This window comes from Salmo salar, chromosome 17, assembly GCF_965601325.2.
Source record: "Salmo salar chromosome 17, fSalSal1, whole genome shotgun sequence".
NCBI classification, from domain to species: domain Eukaryota; kingdom Metazoa; phylum Chordata; class Actinopteri; order Salmoniformes; family Salmonidae; genus Salmo; species Salmo salar.
In genome coordinates this window covers 60,127,473-60,151,711 of record NC_138307.1, presented here as the reverse complement: position 1 = coordinate 60,151,711, position 24,239 = coordinate 60,127,473, and the positions used below count along the sequence as shown (strand labels likewise).

The window sequence follows — 24,239 nt, the reverse complement described above, 5'->3', positions numbered from 1 at the left end:
CCATATATGGCTAATCCCCTTTAAACAATCAATTGTGTGTGTGAATTACACCCATGACACTCGAGGGCGGGGGTCTCCATTTAGAAACTCTGTGATACTGTATTTACTGTCGTTGCTTTGGCCTTTTTCCCTAAATTTCGTTTTTCTTTCATCACAACTGATGAGGAAGAGTGTAACCACATCAACATTGCCAGACTTCCGGGAACGCTTGCCAAACAGACCACGCCGGGGTTTGGGATTTGAGAAGTCAATGAGAGAAATTAAACATTATTCCTGAGTTGTTCATTTTCTCGAAATCTAAAGACACAACCAAATTCGATACAATGTCTTAAGTATTTTAACATGTTTTTACTCCAACCTCGTGAAATTGACAAATTTTCGTAAAAACTACTTTATATCGAACGAATGCCTTTGATTGACTGCCCGCACATGCGCAGTTTGGTGTGAGACGCAACAACGTATTTCTACGCATGCGCTTTGCTAGCCAACGTCGTCATGACATCGCCCAGTGCGATCGGGGATTTCTATTGGAGAAGCAGTTTTTGCCTATCTTCATACTGTATTGTCTTTGATGTAGCGGTATCCTGTGGTCCACTGTCCTAAACCAGGAAAAACAGTCGCGTTAGTCATTGCGAGATGGCTCAGCAATTGTTATTAAAAGTCATTTGCAATCATCAGGGAACATTGGACTATGCAGGTCTGGCAGATATTGGGTGTGGGGCAGATATGATCTGCGCTCTTGATAAACTTGTTGAAAACGATTTATGTTCTATAGCAGTGTGCAATGGAAATGTACGCATTATTGCGAAAACGAAAGTTAGACGCTGCAAGGCTCAGCAATGTGATGGCTGCAATGATTTACACCTATGTAAATTGTATCTATTTGGGGACTGTAAGAATAGTAGGGGAAGGTAAGCATAAAATATGTTTTGTACGATATGGACTAAATAGGCTGCGTTTAGACAGGCAATCAAATTCGGAACTTGTTTCCATAATCTGATCTTTTTTAGAGCTGATGTGATTGGACAGAGGACCAATTATTGAAAAAAGATCAGAATTGGGCTGCCTGTCTAAACGCAACTATAGGACCAAAGAAGTCTTAAAGTAGGACAGTTTGTTTTGCATGGCCTGATTAAACTCATTCAGGGCACGAGGCCATGCAAAACGAACTCGCCCAATGTTAGACTGTGTGCCTACACATTAAATGTATCATTGCAACTGGTTATTAATATTATTACATTTGAGGTATTTCAGGCCAAAACTTGAAACTGCAACAGGTGTTGAAAAATTCTATGGGGTTTAGATGTTGAATTAACTCAGCCAACTGAATTATGCCTTGCATGTTTATTGACCTGTTTATTGATACTTTGACTCCCAGGCGGACATGCCACTTTGGCCATGACCTGCACTCTGAACACAACTCCATAGTTTTGAGAGAGCATAAACTTGAGACGCTGAGTAGACAGGAACTCCGGCAGCTATTATTACAGAATGACAACTCCCTCCTTCCACCGGTAAGAGCCAACCGTTTACCTCTAACTGCTGATGTGGATCAGTGGAATGTGTGTGTCTGCGTGTGTGCAGGGCCAGCTCCAGACATAAGCGACATAAGCAAGGGGGTGGGGGAATCTATCGGTCTCAATTTATTGTTGAGAGTTAGAATAGTGTAATACACAAGGTGCAATTTCAACATTTGTTTGTGTATCAGCAATTTCTCTCTTATTAGGTCAGTCACTGACAGTCACTCAATTAGTCATGTCAGCTAACCATTTTGAGATTGGTAAGTTAGTCTATCCAGCTATCTAAACTTGTAGTAATCATGGCCAAATACCAACCAGGCATGCAGGACCGCTGACCTCTAGAGGGCCCCCATTGATTTTGTTAGTTACTCTCACTCAGATATCATTAACATGGCATAAATTATGGCAAAATGTGTGAGGTGAGGGGGCAACCAAAAATCTCTTAGAGGCCCCAAAAGTATAGAACCTGCCACGTGTGTGTGTGTGTGTGTGTGTGTGTGTGTGTGGACTGATGAAGAGGTGCTGTCTGCACATATTAAAATCCATTTGAATTCAATCACTTTTTGACAGCATCCCATTTTATGTAAATAAAACTTTCCATATGTTTGCCCATGGAAGAAGTGGTCAGAAAGTGATCTTTTGGACTTGAACAGTAGGCATGTTTGTCCACTCCAAAATAATTCTGGCATCCAAACTTCATGTATACTCTTGCCATTTGATGAATGTAAATAGACATCTGTTAGAAAACACCAAAAAGTGTACCTAATGACATTCAGGGATTACCATTCATTAGCCTATATTATCTGACAAATGTACCTTTTTTGTAGCCTGAAAAGTCAGAACACCTGAAATGGGGCTGAAACTGTCCTGGGAAAACTGGGATGGTCACCCTAACACACACGGTCAACTTTACTAGACCAGGCTACAATGTGTATTAACATGAACTTCTAATAGACCTACCGGTAGCCAGTGATGTGGTGGTAAAAAAAATAGGTGGGTAAACTATGATTAATGGTCACGGTGAAAAAACTAACGCTCCCTATACTTTCAATGCATTTTTCTGAAAAAGGTGGGTAAATGGCGTTTACTTGCATTTACCCTCCAGTAGGCCTACAGCACTGCCGGTAGCCTACCCTGTCAACCAAGACAATTTTACACACATGAACTGTAACGGATTGGCAGTCGTGGTGAAGGAATGAGGCACAGGAAGCAGCGAGCACAGGGTAGTGGCGTATTTAATGTACACTCACTCATCAAACAAAATACTCCCAAACACAGGGGAGAAAATAGACACGGCGTAAAATAGCGCCGACACGAACATGAGCCGCCACAATAGAAATAATCCCGCACAACACGGAAGCGGACCAGCTAACATAAATAGCCCCGCTAATTAAACAAACTAAACACAGGTGCACAAAACCAAAAAGAAAGGAAAACCAAAAAGGGAATCAGTGGTAGCTAATAGGCCGGTGACGACGACCGCCGAGCGCCACCCGAGCAGGAGGGGGCGCCACCGTCGGTGGGAATCGTGACAGTACCCCCCTCCTGACGCGCGGCTCCCACAGCGCGCCGACACCGGCCTCGAGGACGACCCGGAGGGCGAGGCGCAGGGCGATCCGGACGGAGGCGATGGAAATCCTTCAACATGGATGGGTCCAAGACGTCCTCCGCCGCCACCCAGCACCTCTCCTCCGGGCCGTACCCCTCCCAGTCCACGAGGTACTGCAGGCCCCTCGCCCGGAGTCTCGAGTCCAGAATGGCCCGTATGCTGTACGCCGGGGACCCCCCAATGTCCAGAGGGGGTGGAGGGACCTCCGGCACCTCACCTTCCTGCAGGAGACCAGCTACCACCGGCCTGAGGAGAGACACATGAAACGAGGGGTTAATACGGTAATAGGAAGGGAGTTGTAACCGATAACACACCTCATTTATCCTCCTCAGGACTTTAAAGGGCCCCACACACTGCGGCCCCAGCTTCCGGCAGGGCACGCGGAGGGGCAGGTTCCGGGTCGAGAGCCAGACCCTGTCTCCCGGTACGAACACGGGTGCCTCACTGCGGTGGCGGTCAGCACTCCTCTTCTGCCGTCCACTGGCCTCCTTCAGGGAGTCCTGGACGGCTCTCCAGGTCTCCTTGGAGTGCTGTACCCAGTCCTCCACCGCAGGAGCCTCGGTCTGGCTCCGGTGCCATGGTGCCAGGACCGGCTGGTAACCCAAAACACACTGAAAGGGTGACATGTTAGTAGAGGAGTGGCGAAGTGTGTTCTGGGCTAACTCAGCCCAGGGAATGTACCTCGCCCACTCCCCTGGCCGGTCGTGGCAATACGACCTCAGAAACCTGCCCACCTCCTGGTTCACCCTCTCCGCCTGCCCATTGCTCTCGGGGTGAAAACCGGAGGTCAAACTGACCGAGACCCCCAGCCGCTCCATAAACGCCCTCCAGACCCTGGATGTGAACTGGGAACCTCGATCAGAGACAATGTCCTCCGGCACCCCGTAGTGCCGGAAGACGTGGGTAAATAGGGCCTCCGCAGTCTGCAGGGCCGTAGGGAGACCGGGCAATGGGAGGAGACGGCAGGACTTAGAGAACCGATCCACAACCACCAGAATCGCAGTGTTCCCCTGAGAGGGGGGAAGATCTGTCAAGAAATCTATAGACAGGTGCGACCATGGCCGTTGTGGAACGGGGAGGGGCTGTAACTTCCCTCTCGGTAGATGCCTAGGAGCCTTACTCTGAGCACACACCGAACAGGAAGAGACATAGGACCTCACGTCCTTAGCCAAGGTGGGCCACCAGTACTTCCCCCTGAGACTCCGCACTGTCCTCGCCACACCAGGATGACCCGCAGTAGGTAGCGTGTGCGCCCATCGAATCAAACGATCACGAACACTGAGCGGCACATACATGCGACCCACGGGAACCGGCGCAGGCGCAGGTTCCAACACTAATGCCCGCTCGATGTCCGCGTCCACCTCCCATACCACCGGTGCCACCAGCCTAGACGGTGGAATGATGGGAGTTGGATCGATGGGCCGGTCCTCCGTGTCATAGAGACGGGACAGCGCGTCGGCTCTAGTGTTAAGGGAACCCGGTCTACAGGAGATAGTGAACCTAAACCGGGCGAAGAACATGGCCCACCTTGCCTGACGCGGATTCAGTCTCCTCGCTGCCCGGATGTACTCCAGGTTTCGGTGGTCGGTCCAGATGAGAAAGGGGTGTTTAGCCCCCTCAAGCCAGTGCCGCCACACCCTCAAAGCTTTTACCACCGCTAGCAACTCCCTGTCCCCCACATCATAGTTACGCTCCGCCGAACTGAGCTTTTTCGAAAAGAAAGCGCAGGGGCGGAGTTTCGATGGCGTGCCCGAGCGCTGTGATAGCACGGCACCCACGCCAGCCTCGGATGCGTCCACCTCCACTATGAATGCTAGAGACGGGTCCGGGTGCGCCAACACGGGTGCGTCAGTGAAGAGGGTCTTCAACTTCTTGAAGGCTCCGTCCGCCTCCGTCGACCATCGCAAACGCACCGGCCCCCCCTTCAGCAGTGAGGTAATGGGAGCCGCTACCTGGCCAAAACCCCGGATAAACCTCCGGTAGTAATTGGCAAAGCCTAAGAACCGCTGCACTTCCTTCACCGTGGTTGGAGTCGGCCAATTACGCACGGCCTTAACGCGGTCACACTCCATCACCACCCCCGTGGTGGAAATGCGATAACCCAGAAAGGAATCGGCTTGTTTGGAAAACACACATTTCTCAGCCTTAACGTATAGGTCATGCTCCAGCAGTCTACCAAGCACCTTGCGCACCAGGGACACATGCGCGGAGCGGGTGGCGGAATATATCAGAATGTCATCGATATAGACAATCACGCCCTGCCCGTGCAGGTCCCTGAGAATCTCGTCAACAAAGGATTGAAAGACGGCTGGAGCATTTTTCAACCCATACGGCATGACGAGGTACTCATAATGGCCTGATGTGGTACTAAAGGTGGTTTTCCACTCGTCTCCCTTCTTGATACGCACCAGGTTATACGCGCTCCTGAGATCCAGTTTCGTGAAGAACTTTGCTCCGTGAAATGATTCCACCGCCGTAGCGATGAGAGGTAGTGGGTAACTAAACCCCACCGTGATAGCGTTTAGACCTCTGTAATCAATGCACGGACGCAGACCTCCCTCCTTTTTCTTCACAAAAAAGAAACTCGAGGAGGCGGGAGAGATGGAGGGCCGAATGTACCCCTGTCCCAGGGATTCAGTGACATATGTCTCCATAGCCGCTGTCTCCTCCTGTGACAAGGGGTACACGTGACTCTTGGGAAGCGCAGCACGGGGGACACCTGGTCTGGACTCTCCACCGACGTGGCACCTATGGAAACTCCTAGACACCTCCCTGAACACTCCTCTGACCACCCCTGGAGAACCCCCTCTTTCCACGAAATACGGGGATTGTGACCAGCCAGCCAGGGGACCCCCAGCACAACCGGAAACGCAGGCGAATCAATAAGGAAAAAACTAATGCGTTCCTTATGATTCCCCTGCGTTACCATGTCCAGTGGCACCGTAGACTCCCTGACTAGCCCTGACCCTTAATGGTCGGCTATCTAGGGAGTGCACGGGGAAGGGGGGATCTATCGGCACCCGCGGAATGCCCAGCTTAATGGCAAGTCCACGATCCATAAAGTTCCCAGCTGCGCCTGAATCGACTAGCGCCCTATGCTGGGAAGAGGGAAAAAATTTAGAAAACAAAACAGGTAAGAACACGTGACCAACAGGGGGTTCTGGGTGAATGTGGTGCTGACTCACCTGGGGTGACCGAGAAGTGTTCTGCCTGCCCTCTCGACTCCCAGACTGGCTCCTCCAGCACCGGTCGGCCGTGTGTCCTCTCCGACCACAGCTGGTGCAGGAGGAGCCAGCTCCTCCGGTGCCCCTTGGCACGGCCCCCCCTACCTCCATAGGGCAACGGGCAGGACCCTCTCCGAACGCCCGCGGGCAGCCAGCAGATTGTCCAAACGAATGGACATGTCGATGAGCTCGTCCAGGGATAGAGCGGCATCTCGACAGGCCAGCTCCCTGCGGACGTCCGCCCGGAGACTGCATCTATAGTGGTCTATGAGGGCCCTGAGGGCCCTGCAGGAGGGGGCGCCACCGTCGGTGGGAATCGTGACATGAACACATGCAGAACAGGTAGCCTACATTCAATATAATAGGCCTATGATTTGAATCAAAACATGTTTACACCCTACAGTGCATACGGAGAGTATCCAGGCCCCTTGACTTTTTCCACATTTTGCTACATTACAGCCTTATTCTAAAAAAATATATATTTTTAAATATCCCATTATGACAAAGCAAAAACAGGTTTTTAGAAATTGTTGCAAATAAAAATAAAACGGAAATATCACATTTACATAAGTGTTCAGACCATTTACTCAATACTTTGTTGAAGCACCTTTGGCAGTGATTACAGCCTTGAGTCTTCTTGAGTATGACGCTACAAGCTTGGCCCACCTGTATTTGGGTTGTTTCTCCCATTCTTCTCTGCAGATCCTCTCATGCTCTATCAGGTTGGATGGAGAGCGTCGCTGCACAGCTATTTTCAGGTCTCTCCAGAGATGTTCGATTGGGTTCAAGTCCGGCTCTGGCTGGGCCACTCAAAGATATTCAGAGACTTGTCCTGAAGCCACTCCAGCGTTGTCTTGGCTGTGTGCTTAGGGTCGTTGTCCTGTTGGAAGGTGAGCCTTTGCTCCAGTCTGAGGTCCTGAGCAAGTTTTCATCAAGGATCTCTCTGTACTTTGCTCCATTCATATTTTCCTTGATCCTGACTAGTCTTCCAGTCCCTGCCACTGAAAAACATCCCCACAGCATGATGCTGCCACCACCGTGCTTCACCATAGGGATAGTGCCAGGTTTCCTCCAGACGTGTCGCTTGTCATTCAAGAAAAACCTCAATGTAGCTTATAGATATATATATTGCACAGGAATTATACATTTATAGTGCATTCATAAAGTATTCAGACCCATTCCCTCTTTCCACATTTTGTTATGTTACAGCCTTATTCTAAGAATCCGCACCTTTTTTTCAATTTTCGCCTAAAATGACATACCCAAATCTAACTGTCTGTAGCTCAGGCCCTGAGGCAAGGATATGCATATTCTTGATACCATTTGAATGGAAACACTTTGAAGTTTGTGGAAATGTGAATGGAATGTAGGCGAATATAACACATTAGATCTGGTAAAAGATAATACAAAGAAAATAAAAAACAATTTATTTAGTATTTTTTTGTACTATCATCTTTGAAATGCAAGAGAAAGGGCATAATGAATTATTTTAGCCCAGGGGCAATTTAGACTTTGGCCACTAGATGACAGCACTGTATGTGCAAAGTTTTAGACAGATCCAATGAACTATTGCCTATCTATTCAAAATGTTGTATCAAGACTGCCCATATGTGCCTAATTGGTTTATTGATACATTTTCAAGTTCATAATTGTGCACTCTCCTCAAACAATTGCATGGTATTCTTTCACTCTAATAGCTACTGTAAATTGGACAGTGCAGTTAGATTAACAGGAATTGAAGCTTTCTGCCCATATCAGATATGTCTATGTCCTGGGAATTGTTTTTGTTTCTTACAACTGCATGCTAATCGCATTAGCCTACGTTTGCTCAGCCGTCCCGCGGACAGAACACCGATCCTGAATTAGTTTTGAATGGATCAAATCGTTTTTTCCCCCTCATCAATCCACACACAATACCCCATAATGACAAAGCGAAAACAGTATTTTTTTTGTTTTTTGCAAATGTATTAAAAATAAAAATAAACATTTACATAAGTGTTCAGACCCTTTGCTTTGAGACTCGAAATTGAGCTCAGGTGCATCCTGTTTCCATTGATCATCCTTGAGATGTTTCTACAACTTGATTGGAGTCCACCTGTGGTAAATTCAATTGATTGGACATGATTTGGAAAGGCACACACCTGTCTATATAAGGTCCCATGGTTGAGAGTGCATGTCAGAGCAAAAATCAAGCCATGAGGTCGAAGGAATTGTCCATAGAGCTCCGAGACAGGATTCTGGGGAAGGATACCAAAAAATGTCTGAAGCATTGAAGGTCTCCAAGAACACAGTGGCTTCCATTATTTTTCAATGGAATAAGTAAAGGGTCTGAATACTTATGTAAATGTGATATTTCATTTTTTTATTTTTCATAAATTTGGAAAAATGTATCCACCTGTTTTTGCTTTGGCGTTATGTGTTATTGTGTGTAGGTTGATGAGGGGGTGAAAGAATAAGGCTGTAATGTAACAAAATGTGGAAAAAGTCAAGCAGTCTGAATACTTTCCGAATGCACTGTATGGATTTTTTATGGTATTGTTTTCTCTTTATTCAACCCGCCCGCCACACGCCCGCCACACACCCGCCATTCAGCCACACAATATTTAATGACCTTATACCTGCCCACCTCGTGGATATAACCGCGGGGACTGCAGGTTATAATTCAAACCGCACATTGCTACTTCAGAACAATTTAGCTAGTACTCCATTGAAATGTAAATTCAATTGAAATTTTTACTTCTAATTTCTACCACAAAGATGACCGCAGGTCCACACACCGTTGAATGTCAACTATAAATGGTCATTTTGTCTATACTATTGTCTATTTTTCTATGATTTCAATAGGTTTCCTGTGGAGGATTGACAATATAATTTAAAACCACAGATTTTCCATTTCAAGTCAACGTTATCTGATATGTACACCTCCAACAATCTTTCTGGTACCATTTTGAAAGTAGACATTTCAATTGTATTCCCATTTTAGTACATTTATCAGCCAAAACATGACACCCACTCTGTATTCTAAAGCATGTTGTGTCTCAACTGATGGCGGGCACAACATAACAACTTTATATGATGTAAAATAGGGTCTAAGCTACAACATATGCAAATATGATTATTTTTGTTGAGTTTTTTATATTTTTATAATTGTCGTAAAAAATGTTAACCTTTTACACTCGTACCCGTACACAGGTTGAAAATGGCAGATTTGGGCACGCCTAAATTGGAACGCAGTGGCTGTAGAGTAAGATGCTATACATGTGGTCAGACCTCAGGCTCTGCGCTTCACAGCGCTGTATGGGTTTTGACTGACAGACGTTCTCAACTTGAGCCCTGCGCGCGACACGAAGTTGCCCCCATCCCTCCCGCTAATTGGGAAACTTGTGTAAATGTTTTGTTGACTGAGTGAGGGCAATGCTGTGAAATAAGAGGACTCAATGTACAATATCTTGAAATATGAGATGTTGAGGATTATAATGAATGCTGCTTTGATGTCATACAAGCAAGCCAAACACCTGTCCAAATGTGCACTTCACATTTTCTTATCATAAAACTCATATCATATTAAACAGTGTCAATGTTTATGATCACTATGTTTGTACAGTTACAATATTTGACATTTGACATTTTAGTCATTTAGCAGACGCTCTTATCCAGAGAGACTTACAGTAGTGAATGCATACATTTCATACATTTACAATATGACATGGCATCATACCCTGAACAGAAAAAAAATTGCTGCTGCACAGGCACAAAATTACGATCGGTTTCCTGAATTGGATTGTGAAAGCCTGACACTGTAATATCATATTTTATAACTTAGCTAGTCTTGTTGGCAATAGAACAAGCTTTCAAATCATGCACACCTGGCTCAGATTGCAATTGATAAAAATCGCTACAGATGGCTATATCGGTCAGGATTAGTAAAGGCCCACTTTTGTGAATATATATATATTTTTCAAAATGTCATTTATTTTTTATTATTATGATTTTTTATTTATTCTGATATTTCAGGGGATGCGTATCACCCCTACTTCCCGCGGCTATGGGAAAAACCAATGGCGATGAGGCATCGCCAGCGGGGAAATTTATAGCACGCTTCAGACAACCACGGCCAATATGACTGTACAGAAAATGTTGCAATGGTAAAACGTTTGATACAATTTTTACCTGACATTTTCACTCTTAATTCCTTCCTAATATGTTGGCATGCATCATTATTATTATATTTTTTCCAATTTCGATATTTTGAATAATGTAAAAGGCATTATAATATAATGGTTTAAAAACAGTATAATGGTTTAAAAACAGAATTTGTATAATATTATCGTTATAGTCACATACTCGGCACTCCTGTTAAACAACTCTAAATCGCTTTGGCACAGTTATTACTTGCCGATAATGTTGCATAAACGTTTGAAAGGTGTATCATTTTTACCGAACACAATTAAATTATTTCAATTGCCCACTTATAGGCATGACCAATTTTTAGGTATCTTTATTAACAATGTGATATTCTGCTTGAAATAACATGTAGGTTAAATAAATAATCGAAAGAAAAATGTGATTATTTATTAGCCTAGTGGTAGGCATAAATCATGTGAATTAGGCCTCATGTAAAATCATTGTCGAAAGCGCAAGAGGTACTGTTACATGTAGGTCAAGATTATTTATGGGTTGATCATGTAGAAATATCAAAACATTCTTTTAACTCCAAAGCAATTGCCTGTCTGTGGTGCCGGAACCACTGACTCGCTGCCTTTTTCTATAATCAAGACACCTGCTGGTAACTCTTAACTGGTTAGGACAGCTCATGATGTGTCCTAAACATCTGTCATCTAGGTGTGATTCTTACGACTAAAGATGCTTCTTGCATAGCTTTTAAATTTTTTCCCCCATAAGAGTAGGAGTAAAATGTCTCTATGCTCAGCATTTATGGACAATTGTCTACCCTGAGATGCTTTGTGGATACGACCCCAGCTCTCAGACTCTCAAAGAAGAGGTCGTTGCCCTGATCAGTGAGATGCACGCCATCCCTAAGGTACTGCCCAGGGATACAGTACTTTATGGCAGAGTGGCAGATTGTGGGCATGCGCCTGTCACAGAGAAATGCAAACACCAGCTGGTTAACAGAGCGCTGTGCCATCTCTATGCGCTTGTTAATGTTCCCCATCCCACTGAAACATCCAACTCCTCCACTGTGGGATGTCAGAGTAGGTCACCGTTGTCAGATATTCAGATGACTACCTCCAAATCAGCTCACATCTGACGCACCAGGGCTGTCTCCTTTGTGTGTCCCACGTCGCTTCCACCGATGTGGATGACTATGATACATTCACGGTCACACCTCACGTTGGTGAGAGAGAATATTTCAGAACCCTTCCATTAAGAACAGCTCATCCAGTTCCATTAAGAACAGCTCATCCATTTTTCACTCTCCTGTAGTCATCTAGCCACATTGTGTAATCGCATAGTAAATATTTGCTTCAGTCTTTGTTTCCTTGCCCTCACCAATTTGCTTTGAGCAATGATTAGTAGGACTATGAGCTGGGATCTTATCAATAAATAAAATGCACAACATTGTGAGGGTTCACAAGGAGAGCATGTGTTAAGCTGTCGAATAATGTTTAATAATCACTTTGGTGAAAAACCATGGAAATTAAAAACAAAAAACTAAGTTTTAAGTGAGAATAGGCATTGGTCTGTAGCCGAAAAATACATGAAATTCACATGAGCACCACAATGCCTATTCCACCCATGCTCTCCCAAGGTTTTCCAGCACACAGCTTTGACCTACTACAGTAGCTATGTTGGTATTGTACTTCAAACTGTATAGGCTGGTTGCTTCGGATTCAAACCTTCTCAAACAGCCGAATTCATACTCTTCAGGGGGATAATGGACTGTACAGTGTATTATTGTTGCATAACCATCTTTATTGCAAATATAAATACAAGTACAAACAACTTTAAGCTACATCTTATTTTGACATCGGTAATGAACTGTCCATTGATCAGCACAGCAATTGATAAAACAGGACCCTGTCTGAAACACAGGAGGTTCTGAGTCAATATTACGTATTAAGCTAACAGTTACAGAAATTAGGAATGCAGACCACCACCTGTTGGGCACATACTGACCATAAAAGGATGTTATTTTTTCAATGACATGTATTGCTAAAATAAAGGTTTAAGAAAATACAGGGATGCACCACATTACTACAAGACAAAACAGTTCAATCAAGTCTGATAGTCTTGTAAGTATAAAAGCAAAGCTTGCTTTAATGACATTTTTTTTAAAGCATGAAAAGGTAGCGTAATGGTATAATGTCTTACTGTGGTGGGTGAAGAATCCAATGCTTTACCTTGTATGCGGTACAAACCACATTATAATGGAAGCACCTCTAAGAGTATGAATTAGGCTGTTTTATTCTCACTTAAAACATCATTGTGTTTTGGTATTAAGGTTTTGGTATTAAGGTCCAAAAACTGTAGCACTTCTACAATGGGTAAATGTGTATGGAAAGTTCTGTTCAAGTCAATACGGCTTCTGTCAAAAAGTGATTGAATTTAAATGGATTTACCCAATACCTCTGTGTGTTCATCTCATGTTTTCTTGCATATAGAGTATGGTAAACAAGTATTTTAAAAGCCTTTTCACTCACTCTTTCAGGTGTGCAACTCCTATAACAAAGGCGCCGGGCCTTATGGCAACTGCCCGGATCAGGAGGGGTGCAGGAGACTTCATGTGTGTGACAGGTACATCAGAGGAACCTGCTCCTCGGGAGCCGACTGCAACAGGTGTCATGACTTCTTTGAGCCCCACCCACAAAGGACTCTGCAGCAGAGGGGAGTGCCAAACGATCTAATGACGTCCATGTTGTCAACCTACCGAAACATTCAGGCCATGAAAAGTGAAGGTGCCAGCAGTGCTGCTTCTATCAACACGCCCCAGAGCTGTCCTCAGAGAAATACAGGTAGATGGCTGCAGGAACAAACATCAGGGTTGTGTTCAGTGGGGAATAATGTTTCAGAACAGTCACTATAGTTGTGTGCAAACCCTTACTTGGAAGTATTTCTCTATGGACTTGCTTGCCAGCCAGGGTTGGGGTCAATTCTATTTAAATTCCAGACCAGTCAATTAAACAAGTACAATAAAATTCAAATTCTCTGAAATGCTTTTCAATAACTAGGTTTCCATCAAACCTTTTTATGCGAGTAAAGTACAGTTGAAGTCGGAAGTTTACATACACTTAGGTTGGAGTCATTAAAACTCGTTTTTCAGCCACTCCACAAATTTCTTGTTAACAAACTATAGTTTTGGCAAGTCGGTTAGGACATCTACTTTGTGCATGACACAATGAATTGTTCGAACAATTGTATACAGACAGAGCATTTCACTTATAATTCACTGTATCACAATTCCAGTGGGTCAGAAGTTTACATACAGTAAGTTGACTGTGCCTTTAAACAGCTTGGAAAATTCCAGAAAATGATGTCATGGCTTTAGAAGCTTTTAATAGGCAAAGTGACATAATTTGAGTCAATAGGATGTATTTCAAGGCCTACCTTCAAACTCAGTGCCTCTTTGCTTGACATCATGGGAAAATCAAAAGAAATCAGCCAAGACCTCAGAAAAAAAATTGTAGACCTCCACAAGTCTGGTTCATCCTTGGGAGCAATTTCCAAATGCCTGAAGGTACCACGTTCATCTGTACAAACAATAGTACGCAAGTATAAACACCATGGGACCACGCAGCCGTCATACCGCTCAGGAAGGAGACGCGTTCTGTCTCCTAGAGATGAACGTACTTTGGTGCGAAAAGTGCAAATCAATCCCAAAACAACAGCAAAGGACCTTGTGAAGATGCTGGAGGAAACAGGTACAAAAGTATCTATATTCACAGTAAAACAAGTCCTATATCGACATAACCTGAAAGACCGCTCAGCAAGGAAGAAGCCACTGCTCCAAAACCACCATAAAAAAGCCAGACTACGGTTTGCACATGGGGACAAAGATCATACTTTTTGGAAAAATGTCCTCTGGTCTGATGAAACAAAAATAGTACTGTTTGGTCATAATGACCATCATTATGTTTGGAGGGAAAAGGGGGAGGCTTGCAAGCCATAGAACACCTTCCCAACCGTGAAGCACGGGGGTGGCAGCATCATGTTGTGGGGTGCTTTGCTGCAGGAAGGACTGGTGCACTTCACAAAATAGATGGCATCATGAGGAAGGGAAAATTATGTTGATATATTGAAGCAACATCTCAAGACATCTGTCCGGAAGTTAAAGCTTGGTCGCAAATGGGTCTTCCAAATGGACAATGACCCCAAGCATACTTTCAAAGTTGTGGCAAAATGGCTTAAGGACAACAAAGTCAAGGTATTGGAGTGGCCATCACAAAGGCCTGACCTCAATCCTATAGACAATTCGTCGGCAGAACTGAAAAGGCGTGTGCGAGCAAGGAGGCCTACAAACCTGACTCAGTTACACCAGCTCTGTCAGGAGGAATGGGCCAAAATTCACCCAACTTATTGTGGGAAGCTTGTGGAAGGCTACCCAAAACGTTTGACCCAAGTTAAACAATTTGAAGGCAATGCTACCAAATACTAATTGAGTGTATGTAAACTTCTGACCCACTGGGAATGTGATGAAAGAAATAAAAGCTGAAATAAATCATTCTCTCTACTATTATTCTGACATTTCACATTCTTAAAATAAAGTGGTGATCCTAACTGACCTAAGACAGGCAATTTTTACTAGGATTAAATGTCCGGAATTGTAAAAAACGGAGTTTAAATGTATTTGGCTAAGGTGCATGTAAACTTCCGACTTCAACTGTACATGTTGGATGAAAAATATCATGACAGGCCTGAATTTTTAATTTTTTATTGGTAAACTTTCCAAATATCGACATAAAAATAGGCTGGACAACGTAAGTTATTGTGCGAGAAATGGTGGAAATGCTTTTATTCACAAATACTGAAGTAAACTTGGAGTCACGGGATGACATGTTGTGTGGTCCTCCCACTACGACTCAGGAAAACATGCAGTTTATTAGGCCACAGATGAAACAAGTTATGGTCAACTTCTCAGGGTGGTGAAAGTGCAAGGTGATACGCTTGATGCTCCTTTCCAATAAACATTGAGGGTTTTATTCTGGTGACATGATCATCAATGCTTGGCTGCCATTTGACAAATAAAAATTATTTTGCTCTTTTGTCCATAATAATCTCATCATGTAGACTGTACCCACAACTGTATCTGCGAGCTGGTGGCTAGAGCGCACGTGCCAATACCAGAGTGGGCACATTCGCTATATAACGCAAAAACAGTTATTCGGTACATGGGAATTTAACCGCAAAAGTAATTTTTCTGTGCACGATGTCATCATGCTCAGCCTTTTACCCGCAACAAGTCAATTTGATGGAAACACATCTCTGGTGGGAAAATGCGCAGATAGTCTGGATGGAAACCTAGCTAGTGAGGAAAATGTGGAATTGGAATTTGGTTTACTTCATGAGTGAACTGGAATTGACCTCAACCCTGTTGCCAACTTTGATTTCATGTAACTAAATGTTTGTTTGTTAATTTGTTTATTTACAGTGAGGAATGAGATCTGCCTGTTCTTTGTCAAGGAGGACTGCAAACAAGGAGGTACATTTAACGAGAGAGATATTGTGTGGCGGCAGAGTGTCTGGAGGATAGCTTTCCCATGTTTGCTTTGGCAGAACAGCTGCAAGGGCTTTGCCCCAATTTTACTCAGGAAGAAGCTATGGCAGCCGGCCGGATATGAGTTTATCTATAACTTTCAAGGTTGTCAGTAGATACACAATACAAACCCTGTGAAACCACAATTCAGGGACAAATCAGGCTGTTACCCAGGTGCAACAATGATACTCAGCAACATATCACATCTCACTGCAAACGTATGACTTTCAGAGAGATGCTCAAGAGTCCACTTCAAAATGCCCTACAAGTGGGAAGTGAACAATGGACAGACTTGGTCAGCTCTGCCAGAAAATGAAGCAATCGAGAGAGACTTCTGTGACCCTTCTAAGATACACAGGTACAGTTTGTTGTTATGTCATACTTAAAGATAGACTCAGCGATTTCCCCAACAACTAAGAGCGTTGGAGCGCAAGCCTCAACTTCCCCGCTGTTTTGGTCCCGTGGCTACCACATTGTAACAGCGTGAAGCAAACCCGTGCACATGTGCAGATATGTTACTGTGTGTGACTGTCCTGCATCTCTCTCATCTCAATATCTGCGGTGCTGCTTGTGGCAACGTCATTTCGCTGAGTCTACCTTTAAGCACAAGTTTTATTTTAACCATTTCGTTATGCCTTCACAGTGAGGGATCTGGGCGTGTGCATTTCGACTCCATGAGCCGCGGATTATGGGAAGTTCGCCGCCTCTCCACAGTTTCCTCTGTGACCAAGCCCACATACGTACTCACCACAGAGTGGGTGTGGTTCTGGGTGGACGAGTACGGCAAATGGATCCAGTACGCATCCATCGTAAGTGGTGTGAAACACTCAAACAGGCTGATGTGTTACGAGGACAATAATAGAGATAGTAAACTGTTATTCCCCTTGAATTTGAGTTTTTTTTCTATGAATCACAGAAAGAGATGCACAGATTGTCGTCCATCACCAGTGAAGACCTTGAGAAAAAGTACCAGGAGGATCAAAGTGCTGTGGTGAAGTTCACTGCAGGCCAGCAGTCGTATGAGCTGCGTTTCAGAGGTAACACATTTCAAACTCTTGAAAAACCTTATGTAATAATAATAATAATAGTAATAATAATAATATATTTTAGTTATAAGCGCTTAGCACAAGTTACTGTTAGAGTCTAAAAGGCTACTCTTATATACTACCGGTCAAAAGTTTTAGAACACCTACTCATTCAAGTTTTTTCTTTATTTTTACTATTTTCTACATTGTAGAATAGTAGTGATGACATCAAAACTATGAAATAACATATATGGAATCATATACTAACCAAAATGTTAAACAAAACAAAATATATTTTATTTGGGGATTCTTCAAATAGCCACTCTTTGCCTTGATGACAGCTTTGCACACTCTTGGCATTCTCTCAACCAACTTCACCTGGAATGCTTTTCCAACAGTCTTGAAGCAGTTCCCACATATGCTGAGCACTTATTGGCTGCTTTTCCTTCACTCTGAGGTCCGACTCATCCCAAACTATCTCAATTTGGTTGAGGTCAGGGGATTGTGGAGGCCAGGTCATCTGATGCAGCACTCCATCACTCTCCTTCTTGGTAAAATAGCCCTTACACAGCCTGGAGGTGTGTTTAGGGTCATTGTCCTGTTGAAAAACAAATGATAGTCCCACTAAGCCCAAACTAGATGGGATGGCGTATCGCTGCAGAATGCTGTGTTAGCCATGCTGGTTAACTGTGCCTTGAATTCTAAATAAATCACAGACATAGTCACCAGCAAAGCACCCCCACACCATAACACCACCTCCTCCATGCTCTACAGTGGGAAATACACATGCAGAAATCATCCGTTCACCCAGACCACGTCTCACAAAGACACGGCGGTTGGAACTAAACATCTCCAATTTGGACTCCAGACCAAAGAACAGATTTCCACTGGTTTAATGTCCATTGCTCGTGTTTCTTGGCCCAAGCAAGTCTCTTCTTATTATTGTTGTCCTTTAGTAGCGGTTACTTTGAGGCAATTGGACCATGAAGGCCTGATTCACACAGTCTCATCTGAACAGTTAATGCTGAGATGTGTCTGTTACTTGAACTCTGTGAAGCATTTATTTGGGCTGCAATTTCTGAGGCTGGTAACTCTAAAGAACGTATCCTCTGCAACAGAGGTAACTCTGGGTCTTCCATTTCTGTGGTGGTCCTCATGAGAGCCAATTTCATCATAACGCTTGATGGTTTTTGCGGCTGCACTTGAATAAACTAGAGAAGTTCTTGACATTTTCTGGATTGACTGACCTTCATGTCTTAAAGTAATGATGGACTGTCATTTCTCTTTGCATATTTGAGCTGCTCTTGCCATAATATGGACTTGGTATTTTACCAAATAGGGCTATCTTGTGTATACCACCCCTACCTGGTCACAACACAACTGATTGGCTCAAACGCATTAAGAAGGAAAGAAAGAAATTAACTTTTAAGAAGGCACACATATTAATTGAAATGCATTCCAGGTGACTACCTCATGAAGCTGGTTGAAAGAATGCCAAGTGTGTGCAAAGCTCTCATCAAAGGCAAAGGATGGTTATTTGAAGAATCTCATATAAAATATATTTTGATTTGTTTAACACTTTTGTGGTTACTACATGATTCCATATGTGTTATTTCATAGTTTTGATGTCTTCACTATTATTCTACAATGTAGAAAATAGTAAAATAAAGAGAAACCCTTGAATGAATAGGTGTTCTAAAACTTTTGATCGGTAGTGTACGCCCCTTAAATTATAGTACTAAAATCGGCAGCAGGTAGCCTAGATGTTAGAGATGTTGAACATTAACTGTAAGGATGCTGGTTCAAAAAGTTATTCTTGTAATTACAGACATGACGCAATATAACGAAAGATATGGTACTGTAAGGATGGTCAGACGACGTCCTGTCTTTGTTTCAACTGTGGACGCACAAGCTGCAAGAAGCAGGTAATGTATGAATGGGAATGGACTGAGAATGGGTACTATGTTCTGAATCCATTATTTTTTTATTACACCGTTTCTATATTTACCTAATAGATTACTTATAATCATAATGATATTTTCTTAGTGTTGTAAATGAAGGTTATTTTTCATATGTCATTTCAGGAGAAATGGACCACGCAACCCCTCTCAGAATTTCAGAGCTGTTCCTGGATCTTGGGACAAGTCTGCCATACCTGATATTGGATACAAGGTCACTTGTTTACATGAGATTCTACTGCTTTGACTTGCAGGGAAGTTTAACATTGCCTTTCATTTGGTTTCAGCTGTGACAACCCTTTTGTTTTTCGCTCCTGCAGACAGTCACTCTTCTGAGTTCTGACAGGGACTATCAGAATGTCCAGGAACTTTTCAACAAGACCATGAGGGGCTTCAAAATCACCAGCATCGAGAGGGTCCAAAACAGGGACCTCTGGGAAGTCTTCCAGTGGTATTTTTACATCAACTCTCACACACAATCCTAGCATGTTACTTCCAAAACACTATGTAAACCCTGGCTTGAACAAGATTATGGGTAAGCAGGAATTGAACACCAGGGTGTGTAGAAATGGGTGTGTAGAAATGGTCAGGGTGTGTGAACATCTCCTATATTTAAAGGTTTATTAGACAAGAGAGACATAGACATACGTGTTCATGTAAGAGGTCTTCAGCAAATCTCACCCCCTCCCCTCTCAGGGGAGGGCTGACCTAAATACTCTTGCCTATCTTTTTTCACTCCCAAAGCATTAAATCAAGGCGGAGATCTTGGGGTTGAAAAGACTATACATTTGAAACATCTTAATCGCTTAAAGACACCCATAGACGATTTTATGTCTTAGGGGCCCAGATACCAGTTACTGAGAGCTGCTTTACGGTGACCTCTGGCTTTACATATGGTACCTGGAGGCCAAATTCCAATAGGGAATAACCATCCAAAAATAGTATTCTTAACAGCAGCTAATGGTCATTTCTAAACAGCAGCTAATGGTCATTTCTAAACAGCAGCTAATGGTAATTTCTTCTTTCTCAGGAAAAGAGATTTGATGAAGAAAAACAATGGGGGTAAAAATAGCAAGGAGCTACATCTCTTCCACGGAACGGACCCAAAACACGTAGACGCCATTTGCAGAGATAACTTCGACTGGAGGCTGTGTGGAACCAATGGAACTGTGTATGGCGAAGGTACCTCATGTTAACCAACTGTCAGAAGTGTAGTCAGATTTTAGAAGCAGTCATGATCTCAGTATAGTCAGTCATTTTGTTTTACTGATGATCTTCTCTGTTTGTTTAAGGGAGTTACTTTGCCAGGGATGCCAAGTACTCACACAGCTACACCAGCGACTCAGGAGTGAGGTCCATGTTTGCTTGTCAGGTGCTTGTTGGCGACTACACAAGGGGTAATTCGGCGCTCCGTCGTCCCCCTCCAAAAGGCGAGGGAAGCCCGACTCTCTATGACAGCTGTGTGGACAATGTCCTGAACCCATCCATATATGTGGTGTTTGAAAAGCACCAGGTGTACCCCGAGTTCCTCATCAGATACGATGATGGCGTCATGCACTGGACCTCTTCGGCTCCAGCTCCACCCAAGACTGTCTCTATCCAATCCACTTCCTTAACCCCAAAATCCAACCGGATTCAAGCCATAGCTGCTGCTACCACATCGAAGAGAGTTCCATCCACTTTGAGTCCATCTAAAACTGCAGCCACAACTTCCTCTAATCCAACCCGTTCTCTTCCCGCTTCGCGGTTTCTCCCTAAACCTGACCAAACCCCATTAACATTCAGTCAATCTCCAGTCCTCATAAAGCCAGCCCTAAGTTCTCAATTGGTGGATACCACCCTAGGCCCAGATTTCACTCCCTCATTTGCAAACTTCTCTCACACACTCACTACCCCAGCCAGTTCCCCCTCTCACACACTCACTACCCCAGCCAGTACACCCTCTCGTATGCTCACTACCCCAGCCAGTACCCCCTCTCACACACTCACTACCCCAGCCAGTACCCCCTCTCGTACGCTCACTACCCCAGCCAGTACCCCCTCTTGTACGCTCACTACCCCAGCCAGTACCCCCTCTCACGCACTCACTACCCCAGCCAGCACCCCCTCTCGTGCTCTCACTACCCCAGCCAGTACCCCCTCTCATACGCTCACTACCCCAGCCAGTACCCACTCTCACACACTCCCTACCCCAGCCAGTACCCACTCTCATACGCTCAATACCCCAGCCAGTACCCCCTCTCATATGCTCACTACCCCAGCCAGTACCCCCTCTCATACGCTCACTACCCCAGCCAGTACCCACTCTCACACACTCCCTACCCCAGCCAGTACACCCTCTCATACGCTCACTACCCCAGCCAGTACCCCCTCTCACACACTCACTACCCCAGCCAGTACCCCCTCTCACACACTCACTACCCCAGCCAGTACACCCTCTCGCACGCTCACTACCCCAGCCAGTACCCCCTCTCGTACGCGCACTACCCCAGCCAATACTCCCTCTCACACACTCACTACCCCAGCCAGTACCCCCTCTCACACGCTCACTACCCCAGCCAGTACCCCCTCTCACACACTCACTACCCCAGCCAGTACCCCCTCTCACACACTCACTACCCCAGCCAGTACACCCTCTCGCACGCTCACTACCCCAGCCAGTACCCCCTCTCGTATGCGCACTACCCCAGCCAATACTCCCTCTCACACACTCACTTCCCCAGCCAGTACACCCTCTCGTACGCTCACTACCCCAGCCAGCACCCTGTCTCCTGCACTTTCCCCTTTAACTGGCACTCTATCTCTGGCTCACACCAGCTTAACGACCACTACTCACACACTCCCTGCCAGCAGTACCTCTTACCCATTATCCCCTTCATCCTCATTGAGCACACCTTATCACACACTTTCTCACTCATCATACTCCCCCACTTACACACAAACTCTCTCACACACTTCCCCCTCCACGTCAAGCAATTCTCCAAGCACACTCTCCCCGTCAGCAAGCAACCTATCTCGGGTGTTCTCTCCCTCGACAGGTGCCTTCTGTCGTCCACTATCTACCACAACAAGCACCACTAGATCTCGTCCTGAGTCACTGTACAGTGTTCCAACAGCTCAAAGGAGGGACACCAAAGAAAAAAACAAGTGCCTTCTGCAATAATTTGCCTTTGTCAGGATGGAGCAGTAAGTAAAACGTTTTGATGGCAAACGTCTAAAAAATAAAATAAAATAAGAAAGAAAATGTATTAAAATGATGAATGATAATTTAATTTGCATATCAAAGATGTAGTATAGCTGTGTATCTTTACCTGTAAGGGCTAAATAACAGTAAAGCTGTTAACAACAAACCAGACGTTTGTAATTTTGCACAAATATGAATTTGATGAGCATGTTTCCTTTACTCAGGTCTGCTGACACAGTCGATACATTTTGTAAATGAAACCAGTTTGATGTCTGTTTTAAACTGAATAAACTCAGAAAATCATTGATTGTGGATGTTTTTTGGACAAGCCTTCTCTTTTCTAAGATATTTGGAAACACCCTAATGTCAGAAACTTATTTTTTTGGGATAAAAATCATCTTTATTTACATTAAACTGAATCAATGACTCACTACTGCTGCTCCTGTGTGTCTAACAGGCCTATTGTGATGTAAATGAAGGTTCCACATGCCACATAATGGGTCCAGAGAGCTGGGAGAATTACGTGCCAACATTAGCACGATGGAAGATGACCTGGAAAGTGTTTTAGGGAATCAGGAGATGTTTACCAGGGCTGTCTCTAAGGGAAACAAACTGATAGTTGCCAAGACAAAGATGAGGTTATGCAGAGCTAATGGATGGAGTGGCTGCAGCAATTTACACCTGTGTAAGTTTTATCTGTATGGAACATTTATGTATTATTTCGCCTTTATTTAACCAGGTAGGCCAGTTGAGAACAAGTTCTCATTTACAACTGTGTAAGTTTTATCTGTATGGAACATTTATTTATTATTTCACCTTTATTTAACCAGGTAGGCCAGTTGAGAACAAGTTCTCATTTACACCTGTGTAAGTTTTATCTGTATGGAACATTTATTTATTATTTCACCTTTATTTAACCTGGTAGGCCAGTTGAGAACAAGATCTGTACACAATTCCTGGAAGCTGAAAATGTCCCATCTCTTCCATGGCCTGCATACTCACCAGTCATGTCATCAATTGAGCATGTTTGGGATGCTCTGGATCGACATGTACGACAGCGTGTTCCAGTTCCCGCCAATATCCAGCAACTTCACACAGAGGAGTGGGACAACATTCCACAGGCCACAATTAACCGATCCATTTTTTTGTCCGGTACTGTTCAGTTTACATATGTTACCCCTTGGCAGCGTTATCAGAAAGCCAGTATTGATTTTCACTGCTACGCAGACGATACACAACTTTACATTTCTGTGTCCCCAGAGGATTTTAGCTCCACGGATAAATTATTAGACTGTATTAATGATTGAAATACTTGGATGGCTCACAACTTCCTTCAGCTGAATCAAGACAAGACCGAGGTACTCATTATTGGAGCCATAGCACAGAGATAAATCTAGCCGCACATTTTAATTCACGGGCAATAAAGATAAAACACCAGGTAAAAAAACAAAGGTGATATTTTAGATTCTGAACAAAATTTTGAATCATACAATTAAGGAATGTGACCAAAATAGCTTTTTACCACCTGAGGAACAGGTGATACAGAGAATCTCTTCCATGGTTTCATTACAAGCAGGTTTGACTACTGTAATCCTCTCCTGTCTAGTCTACCCAAGAAAGCTATTGGTCAACTGCAAAACATACAGAATTCTGCAGCACGGGAACTGGGCAAGACCAGACGGAGAGCACACATTACACTGGTTTCAAGGTCTGCCTGTGAGTCTTAGAATTAATTTTAAGATTCTTCTATTGGTTTTTAAATCAATCCACGATTGTGCACCCCAATATGTCAGACATGCATTTAAGTTATGTACCCAGTAGGTCCCTCAGGTCCACTGGCACTGGCCTTTTAACTATCCCAAAGCCTAGGACCAAGAGGCATGGAGAGGCAGCCTTTAGTTATTATGCCCCCATCCTCTGGAATAGCCTGCCAGAGAACCTGAGGGGGGGCCGAAACTGTGGACATAAAAGAGATGCAGAATAAGTAGGATCAGTGGTGTAAAGTAC

The 24,239-nt window shown here is 44.1% G+C and overlaps 1 protein-coding gene across 1 annotated transcript; it reads left to right on the top strand.

Annotated features, from left to right (window-relative positions):
- The first annotated feature begins 500 nt into the window (after positions 1–500).
- LOC106576335 (protein mono-ADP-ribosyltransferase PARP12) lies at positions 501–22,537 on the top strand. Its single transcript, XM_014153463.3, has 12 exons — positions 501–911; positions 1,379–1,514; positions 13,024–13,327; positions 15,961–16,011; positions 16,297–16,423; positions 16,709–16,874; positions 16,982–17,102; positions 18,919–19,015; positions 19,175–19,262; positions 19,369–19,499; positions 20,079–20,230; positions 20,341–22,537. The coding sequence occupies exons 1-12, from the start codon at positions 637–639 to the stop codon at positions 22,209–22,211; spliced, it is 3,519 nt and encodes a 1,172-aa protein (XP_014008938.3). The 5' UTR covers positions 501–636; the 3' UTR covers positions 22,212–22,537.
- The last annotated feature ends 1,702 nt before the right edge of the window (positions 22,538–24,239 follow it).

What these genes read in the sequence shown, in the direction of transcription:
- LOC106576335 (XM_014153463.3), top strand. Translation starts at nt 637, where the DNA reads ATGGCTCAGCAATTGTTATTAAAAGTCATTTGCAATCATCAGGGAACA. An exon ending in CTGTCCTCAGAGAAATACAG is followed by an intron (nt 13,328 to 15,960) that starts GTAGATGGCTGC and finishes GTTTATTTACAG; the next exon opens with TGAGGAATGAGATCTGCCTG. An exon ending in TGGAACTGTGTATGGCGAAG is followed by an intron (nt 20,231 to 20,340) that starts GTACCTCATGTT and finishes TGTTTGTTTAAG; the next exon opens with GGAGTTACTTTGCCAGGGAT.